This window comes from Apus apus, chromosome 1 (assembly GCF_020740795.1).
Source record: "Apus apus isolate bApuApu2 chromosome 1, bApuApu2.pri.cur, whole genome shotgun sequence".
NCBI classification, from domain to species: domain Eukaryota; kingdom Metazoa; phylum Chordata; class Aves; order Apodiformes; family Apodidae; genus Apus; species Apus apus.
The window spans coordinates 121894022-121910617 of NC_067282.1; the positions used below are offsets into that span (position 1 = coordinate 121894022).

Sequence of the window (16596 nt, forward strand, 5' to 3'; positions counted from 1 at the left end):
TTTGGTCTCCTCTTTCATCTCACAATATTGGTATGTATCTGTGACAGTCTGGAGGGATATAATTCTTTAGTATTTATTTGTCTAATACTTTGTATATGGGAGATTTACTGTGCTGAGGAACTGATGCACTTAGAATGGAATTCACTTTATGGAACCTTAGTTTGCTAGTGCACTTAAAATTAGACCTGTGCTTAAGAAAAGCTTTCCTTGTAGTGAGCACATGAGATCTCAGATCTGTGGCTTCTCTGGGGTAGGAAGTCTTGTACACTGCAGTGCACCATGAAGTCAAAAACAGCTTGGGAGGTTCCAGCTGCCCCTTATTTGCCTTTGATTGTCATTTCGCAGTAAGCTGGAGAGAAGCCTCCAAGTGCATCCTGATGGAACGAGAATCTCCTCTCTCTGTTCTTCGCAGAACAATAGAATGGTTTGGGTTGGAAGGGGCCTTAAAGATCATCTAGATCAAGCTCCTCTGCATTAGCAGGGACACCACCCACTAAATCAGGTTGCTCAGAGCCCCATCCAACCTGGCCTTGAACACTTCCAAGGAGGGGGCAGCCACAACTTCCCTGGGCAACCTGTGCCAGTGTCTCACCACCCTCATAGTGAAAAATTTCCTCCTAATGTCTTACCTAAACCTCCCTTCTTCCAGTTTTAAACGATTACCCCCTGAACTATCACTATAAGGCCTTGTAAAAAGTCCCTCCCCAGCTTTCCTGTAGACCCCTTCGTATACTTTAAGGCCTCTATGAGGTCTCCCTGGAAGCTTCTCTTCTCCAGGAGGAATAGCCCCAACATTCTCAGCCTGTCCTCATAGGAGAAATGCTTCAGCCCTTGCATCATCTTTGTGGCCCTTCTCTGGACTCGCTCCAGGAGCTCCATGTCCTTCTTATGTTGGGGGCTCTAGAATTGGACACAGTGCTCCAGGTGGGGTCTACATGAAAGCAAAGTAGAGGGGCAGAATCACCTCCCTTGACCTGCTGGCCATGCTTCTCTTGATGCAGCCCAGGACACGGTTAGCTTTCTGGGCTGCAAGTGCACATTGCTGGCTCATGTTGAGCTTCTCATGCACCATCACTGCAAAGTTGTTCTGTTCAGGGCTGTTTTTGATTAATTCCCTACCCCATCTGTATTTGTGCTTGGGATTGCCCCAGCCCAGGTGCAGAACCTTGCACTTGGCCATGTTGAACTTCATGCAGTTTGCATGAGCTGCCCTCTCAAGCCTGTCAAGATCCCTCTGGATGGCATCGCTTCACTCCAGCATGTTGACCTCACCACGTAGTCTTAGACTGGGTGGCCTAAAGCATAGGGTTTGGTGAGGAAAGTTTACTGGCCTTACAACATCAAGAACCTTTTATCAGGGGTCATCTGTTGAGGGCATAATGAAAAATTATCATTAGGGCACAGGAGACATGCTTCTGTTTTTTGATTAAAAATGCAATTACATTGCTCCTTTGTCCTGGTAGACCATTAGAAATGAGTCCTCTGTCATCACATTATATGACATGTAAATGGGAGTCTCAAAGTGCAAAGAAAGAGTAGAGGGGAGAAGGAGGGGAAAAGATTTCTTATGTAGCATCTGGCTTTTTAGCAAAGTCCAGGGCCTTGAAAAGTAGTTGAGAGTGCTTGGTTGAAATGACTAAAGAATTGACTGATTAGTCTCTACTGTAAAATGTAATTTTCCATTTGTCTTGTGCTTTAATCAAAATAAAAGAGGACAATGGGGAAAAAAGAAGAAACTAGGAAAAGTGCCTGAAGATACCATTTGTGAGAGTTGGGATTAAGGATATTCAGGGAAATAACATAGAGGCAGCTTCCATTCTTGAATCTTGACTGAGAAAAAACAAGATACTACAGCCAGTAAAGGTTATTTAATTTGAAACATTGTAGAACTAAAATAAATGACAGTAATTTTCTGCCATGTCCATTTTCTTTGGTTTCTTTAGACTATATATAGAAAAATAATGTCTAACATTTTTTTGTAGATGCAGCTTGTTTCAAAAATAGACAAAACCTCTTTATGAGAAATTTCTATAGCAGAGAGGTTTGAGCTATAAAAGGTATTTTAACAAAAATATGGATAAGCCTCAAATTTGCTTTTTTTTTTTTCAAGGCAAAAAAGCATATAATAATCAAAAGTGAGTTTACAATGTGTTAAGCATAGAAACATTATCTGTACACATTGCAAAACCTATTTCAACAGTCAATGCATTCCTTTTTGGTCAGTAAATCTCACTAGTTTTGTATAAATCTCTCTCATTAGTAGAATACTTGTATCAGAACCATTCAAACAACTCATTAGAACAATTTGCTACCAGGTATACTGAGGTTTGTACTCACAATCAGTACATGAGTCTCTTAAAGTACTATCAGAGATTACATATTTTGCTGATTTTCTCTTCTAGTCATCCATTATGATTTTAATATTCTTCAGCTCAGACTCACAACTACACCTCATTACACAGATGTGTGGAAAAGGCTTAAATATGCCTTTCCCAAGCAGCTGAATCAATTTCATATTTTTCCATTTCCTAGATTTCAGAATGGCATTAAGGTTTCTTGACAAAACCAGAAGCAACAAATTGAGGACTAAACTTCTTTCGGGGTCTGCCTGGAGGATACAGAGAGCAAATATTTTGCTAATACATGACAATAAATCCAAGGGTGACACGAAGTTGTGATAAACTAAAAATATCTCAAAAGATCATCTTGAATCCTTATCCCACACTTTATTATGGCTTGTCCTACTTCTTTAGTAGAGCAGGAAGCATGCAGAACACATTCCCTTAATAATGAATGGGAAGCCTTTAGGACTTCCATAATTAAGCACCAGGTAATGGATTGTTAGGGACTATTTGGGGATATGCTGGCAATAAAAAAAAAAAATCTGATTTTGTCATTAGTGCACCAGAAACTCATGTGAATTGAAACTATTTAAACTAAATTTACCAGTAGAATTTGCTGGAAGGTGTGCAAATTTAAGTTTACAGGATTTATCTCAGCTCTGATAAATGCAATGGTAAACAATTTGTCTAGCTTCACAGTGGCAGCAACAATAAATACTGTGTTTACAATTTTTGGAGCACAAATATGTTACATGACAACATAGAGAAAAATAATCTGACTAAAGACAAAGCTAAAATTCAGTCTATAGCATACGCCTTTTTGCCAGCATGTAAGAGCTTTTGTTTTCAAACAGTCCCAGCAATGCTACCTGGCAAAGAATGGAGTTATTACTTTGATTATGAACTTCTCTAGTTTTGACACCACACTTTGGAGCTTTAACACTGTAGTCTGTATGTTTCTTGGGAGTATCTGTTAATGGAAAAGGTACAATATACTCTCTTAAATGGACTACACAGATCGAATTACCAAGAAAAGGGAAATACAAAGCAATTAGGGTTTTAGCAGCTGCGTAGATTTAAGTAGCATTAAAACTTAGGGAAAAATGCTTAAATATAAACTGTCTAGTGAAATTGCTTGAAGAACCTTCATATCTCTAAAGAGACTCTATGTATGATATAAAATATGACGAACAAATCATGTCACACATTTTTAGTTTTACTCTGCTCTTTGTTTCTTTCATTTTCTATAGAGGCTTAAAAGCAAAACAAGGCAAACCAGAAGTGAATAAAACGTTGATTATCTTTGAAGGAAAAAAATCTGAACACAAAAGAGAAAAGGTCTTTCCGACTTACTCCAGTCCATTCTATTAATTGACTGCAATTTGGAAAGCCACTAATGTAACCTGAGATCTTTTCTGTAACGAGTAAATAATCCCAGTATTTATCTTGTTGAATTGGCAACATTTATTTTTTTTAGGATACCAATTGTTTCTCAACATTTGAATAGAATACTGGTGTGTTGAATTAAATGCACATGTGGTTAAAGTTGCTAGCACATGAATATTTGCCCATTTTTAAAAAACAAAACAAAAGGCACATTTAAAAAAAAAAAAACCTCAGGACATTTGTCAACACTGAAATTTGAGTTGCTTTAATTATCTGTTTATAGCTGTAATTGCATAGAAGGTCACAATGCACAGCTCTCCATGGGAACAAGGACTGACGAATGGTCTCAACTCTGCAAAAGCTTCTATCTGTTTATCAAAGTCTGGGTTTGGTTAGCCCCTCTGGAAGCCAGAACCTTGGATTCATATATAGGAGATTGCTTCCCTCTGGAAACTAAGGAAAGATCAGCCCACTTCAATTAGAAGTGTGAACAGATGATCTCTTATCCACAGACCAATGTGTGGCAGTTGGTTTCAGCTGAGTAAATGGGGTGTGTTAAACTGTCATGGCCACCTGATACTGTCCCTCTTGTTATATGTGTTATACCAATGATACAGGCCGTAGGAAGAGGCAAGTGTTGAGAGTAGGCTCGGCTGGTCATCCTCAATTTGAGAGCTTCCTCTGCTCTGCATTTTCTTGGCTCTCACCTTGGCTGAAGTATGTTGCATGCCTTCTTGAGGAGAGGATGCACCGAGCATATTCCAACATGGTTGGTTCACTCTAGATATTAGTAACCAGATAGAAAGAAGGTGGTGGTAACTTACTTGGGGAAAATTTGTGAGTTGCTTTGGGTAGTTACAGCATTCATATCTAGAATAATTAGTTTTTATTTATAGCTGCAACTTACCTGTTGAAGACCCTGGCAGGTGTTTCATGCCATAGAGCAGCTAGATGAGGAAAAGCCAAGACTTCTATGGATGAAGCAAAGATGGGCATACAGGGGAATACTGTACTGTACTGTCTCATCATTATTTTGGCTTTCCTGCCTCTAGAGATCTTCCAAAAGAGACTACAGATGAGATATCTGGGGTCACTTGATTTGTCTGTTTGACTCCTGTGATCCAGCAAAACACTTACATGTGTTTTTTTAAGTTAGGATGGAATTATTCCTGTGCCTAAACGAGTGATTTTAGTGTTAGAGATTTTTCAGGCCATTAGCTTGTGCATGTGTCTCCCAAAAATACCACACTGAGACCTAATCTACAGAGCCAGGTAATCTGGATTTGAGCACACTATATGAAATGTAGTAAAACACACCCCAATATGTGCAGAGGTCTCAGTCTAGCTTCGTTTACACCCTGTTACACCAATTAGCTTGACTTAAGTAATTCTTTTTCTCATTTAAATGTGGGATATTTATGTAGGTCATGAAGTCCTTAAGGATAAACATGGAAAGTTATATTTTTTATCCCCTTTGTCACGTAGGGACAAGGTTTGTAACACCTTGTGCATGTTGCCAAATTATTAATATTAATTTTTTTCTTTAAAAGGGATATTAGAATCACAAGGATAGTGGGAAAAATAACTTCCCAAATTTACCAGTGTTATGTTGTTCTTCCTCAGCAAAATGTCAGCATTAGCTCTATCTGTGTTTTCAGATTTGTTTCTAAATTTAAGCTCTGTTCTTCCCTTGCTGCAGGATTTCACAATTTCCTATTGGAATGGAATGTTTCTTTCTAAATAAAGTTTAGATGCTGTTGTCATCTAATAAACAGTTTATTGCAATTTAAAAAAATAATTCATTACAGTACTTTTTTCACTCAACCTCACCCCATTTTTTGACTAAAATTGATCTGGTTTTCAGTTTTTTCATGGCGTTTCATACAGGTTGCTAGCTTACCTATAAACAAGTTTTGGATTGTTATCAGAATCACTTGTTCTGACAGTCCTGTATTTCATCTCAGTTGTATGACAGAGACCTAGACAGATACTGCAACAAATATTCTGTCAGTAGCCATTTGACTGTGCCAGGTGGAGTTGGCAGACCAACTCTTCTCTTACAATGCAATTTTGCACTTTTTTCTTTAGATAATCAGAATTTTGGAAGGCCAAGGAAAGGCCCATTGCTTGTTCTGCACATAGAAGTGTTGAGGTTGCAGCAAAACACCTTTAGAAGGATGTTCTAGACAAATCCTAACACCTTTACATTTTCTCATTCAAGATCTGAGTTTCCCTTTCTCAGGTTTACTCCTGGTGGTGACTCTACGGGAAATGTTGGCATAGACTCAAAACAGATAGAATATAAGGAGAAATTATTAGCATTTTGGCAATCAGAAGAAAATAGTTTTATACATTTTCTTCTGTGATTTAAATTACACAGTAACTCCTGTGTATGGTAACTAGTAGGTAACCACACTGCAATTTTAATGTAATTCTAGGCTATATGAAATTCACAGCAGCTTAATGTTGAATTAATGATCACTTGCAGGATTAGCCCCCTGTTTTCTGAGCTACAACAGGTGTCTGGATTTGAAGGTTCATGCGTATGTGATGGACATTTTGAGTCTGTTTTCTTTAAGCTGTTAGTAAAGCCTCTACTTTATTTTCAGGTAAACTGGATCAGTATGTCAAAGACTTAGAATGATGGAAAGGTTGACACAACCAAAATTGCAGGACACTCATTAGGTAGCCTGCATTGAAGGAAAGGAAGAAAAGAAATAGGATGACAGAAAGGTGACTACAGATATAATAAGAACAGAGAAACTGGTCAAGAGAAAAATTCCTAGTGGCTTTAAGAGTAAGGTTGACAACAAATTAAAAACACTTGCTTTCAGTTTCCATTCCATCTCAAAGACAAAGAGGTAGGGAATTAGTCAATAGAGCTATTAAAAACTGTTATTTTTTTGTCAAGGAATTCTGAGGATTTCTTTTTTAACAATTAGGATGGAGAGTAAAAATTAACTTTAGAGAAAAATCTCTCCATAGGAGAATTTGGCAGCAAGCAATTATGATGAAAATGAGCTATATATTTAAGGATGTTAGTATTCATAATCAAGTAAGTGTTTTCCTTTCCCCCTTTTTTCCCCCCAAAAATGATTTTTCTCTGCTATTTAATTCTAGCTGAGCTACAGAAAAGGAACTTGGTCACAGAGCTGTACTGCATGAGACTATAATTTAAGTAGACCCATGTAACTTTTGTTAACTAGTTGAGTTCTGTTCTTCAGCAAGGTAAAATTGTTTATCTTTCATTAAAAAGATACCCTTCTAGAATTTAGTTTGTGACAGCTAGGAAATATTCTTTTCATTAAGATCCATGAATACTGGTTATACTCTTTTGTTGAAAAGAAATATGCATTAGTTACTTTGCAAATTGATTTAAGAAACTTCATTGAAAGATGTAACTTTCATTCATAAATAACCTTATGTATCTTCTAACTATACCCACACCTGAGTCTCTTTTTTAAGACTCCTTTCAGAGGCATTTAGATGTCCTTTTAAAAGGGAACTTGTAATCATCAAACTTCAAGAGCAAATAATTGCATATGTTGACTGTCCAAGAATGAGAAGCATTATCTGCCATATGTCCTTTCTTAATTATTTTCTGATGACACACCAGTCTGCAGATGTGCAGGTGATGCTTTCTTATCCTGTGTTGAATTATAGAGGAACAAGCAGGCAGGTGAGAATTACAAATAGTTGAAGCTGTAAGGGACCTCTGGAGCTCCCCCGAAAGCAGGGCTATCTAGAGCCTGTTGCCCAGGACTGTGTCAAGATGACTTTCAGGTATGTCCAAGGATGGAGACTGTAGGGCAACCTGTATCACTGCTCAGTCAACATCACAGTAAAAATGTGTTTCCTGTTGTTCAGAGGGAACCTCCTGTGTTTCGTTTTGTGCCCACTGCCTGTGGTCCTGTTACTAGGCAGTACTGAGAAGTGCTTGGCTCTGTCTTCTTTATACCCTCCCTTCAGGCATTTATACACATTGATGAATTTCCTCCTGAGCCTTCCCATCTCCAATCTGAACAGGCCTAGCTCTCTCAGCCTTTCCTCACATGAGAGGTGCTTGAGTTCCTTAATCATCTTCATGATCCTTTGTTGGACTCTCTCCAGTATGTCTATGTCTCACTTGCACTGGGGAGCACAGCACTGGTCCCAGCACCCCAAGTGTGGCCTCACCAGAGCTGAGTAGAGGGAAAGGATCACCTCCCTTGACCTGCTGGCAACATTCCCTCCTAGTGCAGCCTGGGTTACCATTAGTCTTCTTTGCTCTAAGGGCATGTTAGTGGCTGATGTTCAACTTGGTGTCTACCAAGACTCCCAGGTCCATTTCTGTAAAGCTGAAGTTGTGCCTTCTACAGAACTGGCAGTATGAAGGTGATATGAAGTTAGAAAAGTGAAAATTTGAGTCTGATGGAAACTTCACCAGTAGAGTCTAAGTTGTACATTAAATTTCAAATACAAGTGTGAGTAGAAGTTAGCTTTAATTCTTACCCCTGACTACCAACAGGCTTCTTTGCCTGCTAGTGGTTTGGTCTTGGGAAATTTCTGCTGTTGCTTTTCCACTGAGAAACCACTGAAGACTTCTCTTTTCCTTGGAGCCATGGTTATTCCACAGTTTCGCAACAGATGCACAAGTTATGTAAGTTATGAGCTGTCAAAGAAGGGAGTGCTCGTAGGTGTGATTTTTACAGGTGAAAATGTTTCATATACCATGTCACAGATCAGGCAGATCAGGGCAGTGAACCTGGGTCTTGTACACCCAGGGTTCTGCTGGCTTTTGTAGCATCATTTCAGTAGTAGCTGGTAACAGGACAAGGGGCAATGGGCACAAGCTGGGACACATGAAGTTCCATCTGAACATGAGGAAAAACTTCTTTACTGGGAGGGTGACAAAGCACTGAAACAGGCTGCTCAGAGAGGCTGTGGAGTCTCCTTCTCTGGAGATACTCAAAACCCATCTGGATGCAGTCCTGTGTAATGTGCTCTAGGTGATCCTGCTTTAGCAGGGGAGTTGGACTAGATGATCTCTAGAGGTCCCTTCCAACTCTGACAATTCTCTGATTCCGTGATCACAAAATAGAGCTACAAGGTGCTGTAGGAGTTTGTCGACACTATTTGGACTCCAAAGGCTTCATTGTTATTATTTAACAAACAATATTGGATAAACTCATAAGTGAAAAAAATATTCACATATGTAGATATCCATTAAAGATAGGATTTATTCCCAGAATAATCATACACCAGTTTTCTTTTAAGTATATACAAGGCCAGAAATCTTGCAGTGAGGCAGGATCAGAAATAACTAGGTTATTGCCAGAGAAAAGCTCCATTTTCCTTGCTGTTTTTGTACCCACATTGGACTTTCAGTACATGCTCTGCAATTACCTTCACTGAATTTCATCAGTTCATTTCAAATTCTCATTTTTGTTTGTTAGGAACATGATGAATTGTGTTCTCCACAGAGTCTGACACGTCTCCCATGCTGGGGTGATTTGCAAGCTTTTCACTACTGAATCGCTGAAGTTATTAATAAGTAAAACTTTGTCCAAGGGAAATCCCTGGGGCTCTCGCTATCTTTCACTGAACTAACATCTGCTCATTGTGTATATTTAAGCTGTGCAATTTCATTTAGATGGCAGTTTTACCTGTAAGCATCTAGTATGAAGAAGAGGAGGGAAGAGTGGGGTGAATGCCAGATCCTGTCATTCATCCTTTCCTTGTGACTGACCCTGCTTCCTCTCTGCAGTACTGAAAAGTCCCTGAGCTGGCTGTGGAGACTTGGGATGAACCTTTTGTGCCCACGCAGTATGTGTGCATGTCCCTGTCTGTAGAGAGGGAAGAAAAGGCTACTCAGTGCAGGTTCCACCTGCTCTATTCCCTTAGTTTGCATATAAAAATGTCAAATCAGATGCCATTACAAGATCGGGTAGATATGTGCTTTTATGTCAAAGATGCTAATTAGCATTTCTTACGAATCTGAAGCTTTTGCACAAGAAAAGTTTGTATGACTTCTGAAATCAGCTGATCCTACTTCCTGGGCAGGAGCAACTGAATGACATGCTGCTTTTTGACTCCCAAGGAGTATGTTGAAAATTAATGTTCCTGCAAGTGGCTTTTACATCATTTGCAGTCTGTTTGTAGATTGAATGTAACAAAGGAAAACACGGGCACATAAGCATTGTGTTGTACATTGCTTAGGACATGAGCTGTGTCTTCCTTGGGGGATGAGCAATGGGTAGTGTAGTAGCATAATAGGGCACTGAACCAACTCAAGTAATCGATTAACTCCACAGTAACTAATGCTTACTGACTGAGCTTTATCTCCTCTCTCTCTGGTACACAAATTCCACATTTAATTTGATCCAATTACATTAGTGCTCAGGCCAGTGCGCCTGAAATTCAGGCCTCAAGTTGAGGGGTAATAGTCCATGGAATGAGAATAATCACTTTGTACTTGTGCCCTATGCAGACATCCACATTAAACAAAATGAGGTTCCTCCCCAGGCTCACTGTGTCTGGCTCCAGCTACACGTTTGCCTGGCACTATGATAGTGGGGGTATCATTACAATTCCTGCGTGTTTATATATTGCCCTGTGTAATGAATCCATTTTCTTGCACAGAACTCCTCCAAGCTGCAGCTTTTCTGTTCTCTTTTCAATTGCTGAGTAGCCATTGAACCTTTTTGGACCCTTCCCTCCCCATGCCAGTCTCCACAAAAGCATTTTAGTGCCATTCAGTGCTGAGCTGCTGTGTGTTCTCCAGGGAGGTTTATTACGTTGCATTAGTACAGATTAAGATCTATGTTGTCCCCACTCCTTCTGGTACCAGCTCATTGTTTGCTAACTGTGAGGTCAATACAATTCTGCTTTCTGTCAAACAACAGCTGGATTTCTTATGAGAGTTGTAGCAATCTCTGGTTCACCAGCCTGTCATGTGGATACAGCTGCAAGGAGCATTCATTAGACATACTGAAAGGTGTAAGAGGATTTTTTAGCTGTGCTGTTTTATTCTTGCAGCCATGGCTGCTTTTGCTTTTTTGTCCAATCTGGACACTTTTATCTACGTGAGATTAGGGAGGGCCAGATTTACTGAGAGAAGGAAGGTCTTAGAAACAGTTGGCTAGCCATCAGAGTCATTTTTATTTTTGTTTCTAAATTAATTCCAAGAGTTGCTTTAGCTTTGCCATTTTACAGTATTATCAGCTTGATCATACTTTTGTGACTAAATAATGATTCAGCTCTTTCAAGTAATTAATCATTCAAAAGCAAGGAAAAGACAACACTTCCCTGCAGTGAACTTATGCCTGCTCATATGAACAAAAAACAAACAAAAATCATAGAATCATAGAATGGTTAAGGTTGGAAGGGACCCTAAAGATGATCAGGTTCCAGCCTTCTCTCTTCTCTCCTTTCTGCTTTCTCAGTTCCCAATACCAGCTGAATGTTAATGACTTTGATGCCAGAACAGCAATAATAATGCCTGTTACCAAAATGACAGAAAAGGCCAGCACACCAGGTCCCAAACCCCAGAAGGACGGAGGAGAAAGCCTCTGGAGCTAGGCATGGGAACTGTTCTTCTGGGAGAGATCTCACAGGCGATAATTTGGTCATGGACACAGGGACATGCCAGCTCTTTTGAGGGGCTATCAAGGGAATGGAAATGTGATGAGCTGTCAGACCTGTCAGCCGTGCACTTTGTACATTTCCAGCCTTGCGAAGGTTTCCTTCTGTTCTTGGTTTGCCTCTATTTCTATTGCTATGTGAGATGGGCTCTCTTTGATAATTGGTCAAGAGCTGGCAAGAAGTAGGCATTATGACAAGCTTGTTCTTCAGTTAATTATTCCAACATTTTCTTTAGAGTGTTTGGGTTTTACTGGTTTCCTAATTATTCTGTAAGTAGATCAGGGCTGTTAATTTTTGTATGTTTGCAGTGACCCTCATTCTTGTAAAATTCTCTTGTCAGTAACTTGAACCAGTGGTTGTTAAGGTGAAGTCACCTCTGTTTTGCTGGTCACATCTACGCCTCCCTCAGTGAGCTTTTCAACAAAACAGTAGTGAAAGAAGCATGATTCATAAGGATCTCATAGTTTAGAGTAATTTTGCAGCTGCAGGTAGAAAGAGCAAACTGCACTGAGCAGTTTTATTTTAATTTTATATCAGTGGTTTCATACCCTGAGAAAGTGGGGGCCAGACTTAATGCCCCAACAGATCCCCTCTAGCTCTAGCTTCCTAAAGAAAGAAGCTATTCATCCACCCAAGCTCAGAGATCCATGGCTTCCTTTCACTTACTAAATGGTCATCTCTCAATCAGTGGTCTGATCTGCAATGGTGGAGAAGAACATGGTCGAGGAACCTTCCACAGGGCTCCTAACAAGCGAGGCAAGAAGGCACAGTTAATATACTCACATGTAATAAAAAGATCTTACTTCAAGGAAGACAATAAATGAAATGCTGTACTTCAGAGAATATTGCCATGCTTTGTTGAGGTTTACAGAAATTCTTGGCTGAACTTGGCAAAAGAAAGTACATAAGGAGGGTCATTTGTGGCATGATAATTTCTCCTCTTAGTTCTCCTTATGATTTTGGTAACAAAAAACAAACTAGTGTAATCACACCACTGGTTCTTCACAGTCCTTCAGTGTCATACAACAATGCTTTTAAGCTTCAGAAAATTATTCTTACACATATGGAAGATCTACAAATCTAGCAAAGTAGGATTTCGCTAACTCAACAACATCCTTTCCAGTCATCTGTCTCTGCTGCCTGTGTTTTTCAGTCTAAAGAAAGCTATAAAACCTGGGTGTTGTCTGAAGAGCTTAATCTGTGGAGAAAAGCTGTTTTGATAGAACAGGAAAGTTTTAGCACCTTTACAGCTACCTGGGGCTTATTTTCAATAGTTCCTTCAGGTCTCTTGAACCTGGTGAGAAGTATCGTGTAATCATAGAATCACAGAATTATCGAGGCTGGAAAAGACCTCCGAGATCATCAAGTCTAACCTAACAGCACCACAATGGCTAGACCATGGCACTAAGTGCCACATCCAGCCTTTCCTTGAACACCTCCAGGGACAATGACTCCACCACTTCCCTGGGCAGTCCATTCCAATGTCTAATCACCCTCTCCATGAGGAAGTACTTCCTAATATCCAACCTAAACCTCTCCTGGTGCAGCTTCAGGCTGTGCCCTCTTAGTCTTATCACTAGCTGACTGGGAGAAGAGCCCAGCCCCCACCTGACTACACCCTCCCTTCAGGTAGTTGAAGATAGTGAGAAGGTCCTCTGTGTCTCCTCTTCTCCAGGCTAAACAACCCCAGCTCCCTCAGCCTATCCCTATAAGACTTTCCTTCTAGTCCCTTCACCAGCCTTGTTGCTCTCCTCTGGACCTGCTCCAGCACCTCAGTGTCCTTCTTGCAGTGAGAGGCCCAGAACTGTTCACAGTGCTCGAGGTGAGGTCTCACCAGTGCTGAACACAGGGGAGAATCACATCCCTGCTCCTGCTGGCCACACCATTCCTGATACAAGCCAGGATGGTGTTGGCCTTCTGGGCCACCTGGGCACACTGCTGGCTCATGTTCATCCAGCTGTCACCCGGCACCCCCAGGTCCCTCTGCTGGGCAGCTCTCCAGCCTCTCTGCCCCCAGCCTGTGGTGCTGCCTGGGGTTATTGTGGCCAAAGTGCAAGATCCTGCACTGGTCTTGTTGAATTTCATGCCACTGGCCTCGGCCCATCGACCCAGCCTGTCCAGGTCCCTCTGCAGCTTCTTCCTACCCTCCAGCAGATTGACACTCCCCCAGACTTGGTGTCATCTGTGAACTTACTGAGGGTGGACTCAGTCCCCACATCCAGGTGGACAACAAAGATACTGAATAGGACTGGGCCCAGTACTGATCCCTGGGGGACACCGCTGGTCACCATACGCCAGCTGGATGCAGCTCCATTCACCATCACTCTCTGGGTCCAGTCATCCAGCCAGTTTTTATCCCAGCAAACTTTGCACCTGTCCAAGCCATGGGCTGCCAGCTTTTCCAGAGGGATGCTGTGGGAGACTGTGTAAAAGGCTTTGCTGAAGTTGAGGTAGACCACATCCACAGCATTCCCCTCATCCGCTAGGTGGGTCACTCAATCATAGAAGATCAGATTGGTTAGGCAGGACCTTCCTTTCCTAAACACATGTTGTCTGGGCCTGATCCCCTGGTTGATTGTACATGCTGCTTGTTGGCCCTCAGGATGATCTGTTCCATAACTTTGCCAGGCACCAAGGTCAGGCTGACAGGCCTATAGTTCCCCGGATCCTCCTTGTGGCCCTTCCTGTGGATGGGTGTCACACTGGCCAACCTCCAGTCATCTGGGACCTCCCTGGTCAGCCAGGACTGCTGATAAAGGATTGAGAGCAGCTTAGCCAGTTCTTCCACCAGCTCCCTCAGCACCCTAGGATGAATCCCATCCAGACCGATGAACTTTTTGGGATCTAAGTGGCACAGCAGGTCCCTAGCTACTTCCTCCTGGATTACAGGAGGGGAATTCTGCTTCCCATCCCTGTCTACCAAGTCAGGAGCCCAGTTGTCCTGCGGGTAGCTATTCTTTTTGTTAAAGACTGAGGCAAAGAAGGTGTTAAGTACCTCAGCCTTTCTTTGTCTTTTGTGACTATGTTCCCCCCCTCATCCAATTATGAGCAGAGATTTTCCTTGGCCCTCCTTTTGTTATTAATGTATTTGTGAAAGCACTTTTTGATTGTCCTGAAAAGAAATGGTCAGATCAAGTTCTAACTGAGCTTCTCATCTCTAATTCTCTTTCTACATGACCTTACAATGTCCTTAAATGCTTCCTGATTCCCCTGCCCCTTTTTCCAAAGTTGATACATGCTTTTTTTATTATTATTATTTTCTTGGAAGAGGAATACTAGCTGTATGTGACTACAGATGACAAGGGAAACAATGAGTTTCAGCCACAGGTTAAGTTGTAAAGTGTCATGCCAGGGTTATACACACTGCATAATCTATTCTAATGCTTGTAATTCCTAAGTATTGCTGTTTGACCTGTATGATCACATGTTGTCTGGGGGAAAAAAAAAAAACAACCAACCAAAACAACATGACATGCCAGATTCTGAGACAGAGCAAAGTGGAAGAGATGCCTTGAAACCAGTGAAATTATGCTAATTTTGATGACCTGTCTCTTAAATAGGCCAGAAATAGAAATGTGAGCTTGATTATTAGACTCCGAGATGTTGTCATACTTGCAAGAACATCCATGTTTTTGCCACTACTGAAAGCATATTCAAAGCTCGGAACATGTAGGATAACTTAAATTTTCTTTTAATGAATGGCTTGAAGAACTACTATTGTATCCTTATTGATCTTTATTTTATTGTTGTTTCAGGTTAGGTTTCCCCATGATGATTGTGTCCTGTATCATCGGGATGTGCTATCTTCTTGTTGCTCATGTCGTACTAGGTTGGAACACATAGTAATTTATACTTTCAAGACTCAAAAGAAGCTTTCTGTTTCATTTAGTTTATATATCAGAACACTGAACATTGATAAAAGGAAAAAGATGTGTAAAACTCAAACATATCCTATCAATCAAAATGATTGTCAGCATCAGCAACAGGTTTGGTCATTCTTAACCTTCTGTTTTGTGAACAATTTGCAGAAATAGACAATCAAAATTGTAATTATTGATGCAATTATTGTGCAGATGAAAAGGCACCATCACAAGGGAATATATTGTGCCTGAAAGTTTGTGTTGACACAATCTGAGTATGGTCAAAGATAAAAAACTCATTCACAATAGCAGATGTTCAGTAGTTTCTTTTTTAGGGCTTCATTTGTCTTTGTCAATGTATTTGGCTACTTGTATTAAAGTAACTAATATTCAGGTTGTAATAAGAGACAATTATGCAGAAAGTCTGTACACTATGAAGGTTGTATCATTATCTACATTTAAAAATAAATACATCTCCTGAAAATATGTTGTGGAAGGAATTATTATTTTGGAACTGGGATTGCATTCTATGGAGGCTTTGTTTTTGAATTTAAAGCTCTTAATCAGTGTTAAGCTGCTTCTTTTTTTTTTTTTTTTTTTTTTTTTAAAGGTAAATTGATGCACCTCTTCTTATCAAAGTACAGACATAAAATGTGATAAAGCACTGGACATCTTCCATTTAATTCTTAATTCTTAATTCACTTCTATGATGGAGTACTCTAAGTCTTTTAATAGGTTAATACACTATGTGGAAGGATGAGATAATACTTTGGCTTTGATTTCCTCCTCTCTGATAATAATGCGTTAAACCACATATATTGTTGTGAAGAATTGGCTGTCAGGACAGGTCAAACTTTCATTATGAATATTAAGTCATGTGAGGCATTCAAGGTCTCAGTCCCCATCTTCTAATACCTTTGTGGGATTGGTCTGAATTACTAGCTTATTTGCTCTATCTTGAGCCAGACAAATTGGCAGCCTGGTGAATGCAGTCCAAGTGACTCAGGCTGAATTTCAGGGAGCTGGTACAGATGATCCAAGGTGGCTTTTAGCTGTGCTTAGTCCTTGAGATAACCTGGTAAGTGAGACAGAAGCAGTATCTCTCCCCCAGAGGGTGTGAGGTTAATAATGCCTCTCATTCTACTCATATGTACATTTTATCCCTCATCTAGATGGGGTTTTTTTTGAAGTCTGAAACATGATATTAAGAGGTGAATGGAAATGAGCCACAGCACCCTCTCAAAGCAAGGCTGGCTACCACTTCCACTGGTAGATTCAGTGGTAGCAGGGGAAGTGTGTGGAGCAGGAGGGGAAGAGCACTCTCCATTGCCTCAGAATCTCCCACCAAGATTTCCACCTCCATCCACTGGACAGGTGAAGTCTTC

At 40.6% G+C, this 16596-nt stretch overlaps 1 protein-coding gene across 1 annotated transcript in view; it reads left to right on the plus strand.

The window, feature by feature from the left end:
* Positions 1–15249, plus strand: part of OCA2 (OCA2 melanosomal transmembrane protein) — a 179470-nt gene extending 164221 nt beyond the window's left edge. Inside the window, exon 23 of the mRNA XM_051608617.1 lies at positions 15107–15249. Coding sequence (XP_051464577.1) covers positions 15107–15194 — 88 coding nt within the window. The 3' untranslated portion in view covers positions 15195–15249. The remainder of the gene's footprint in view (positions 1–15106) is intronic.
* Positions 15250–16596: the final 1347 nt, after the last annotated feature.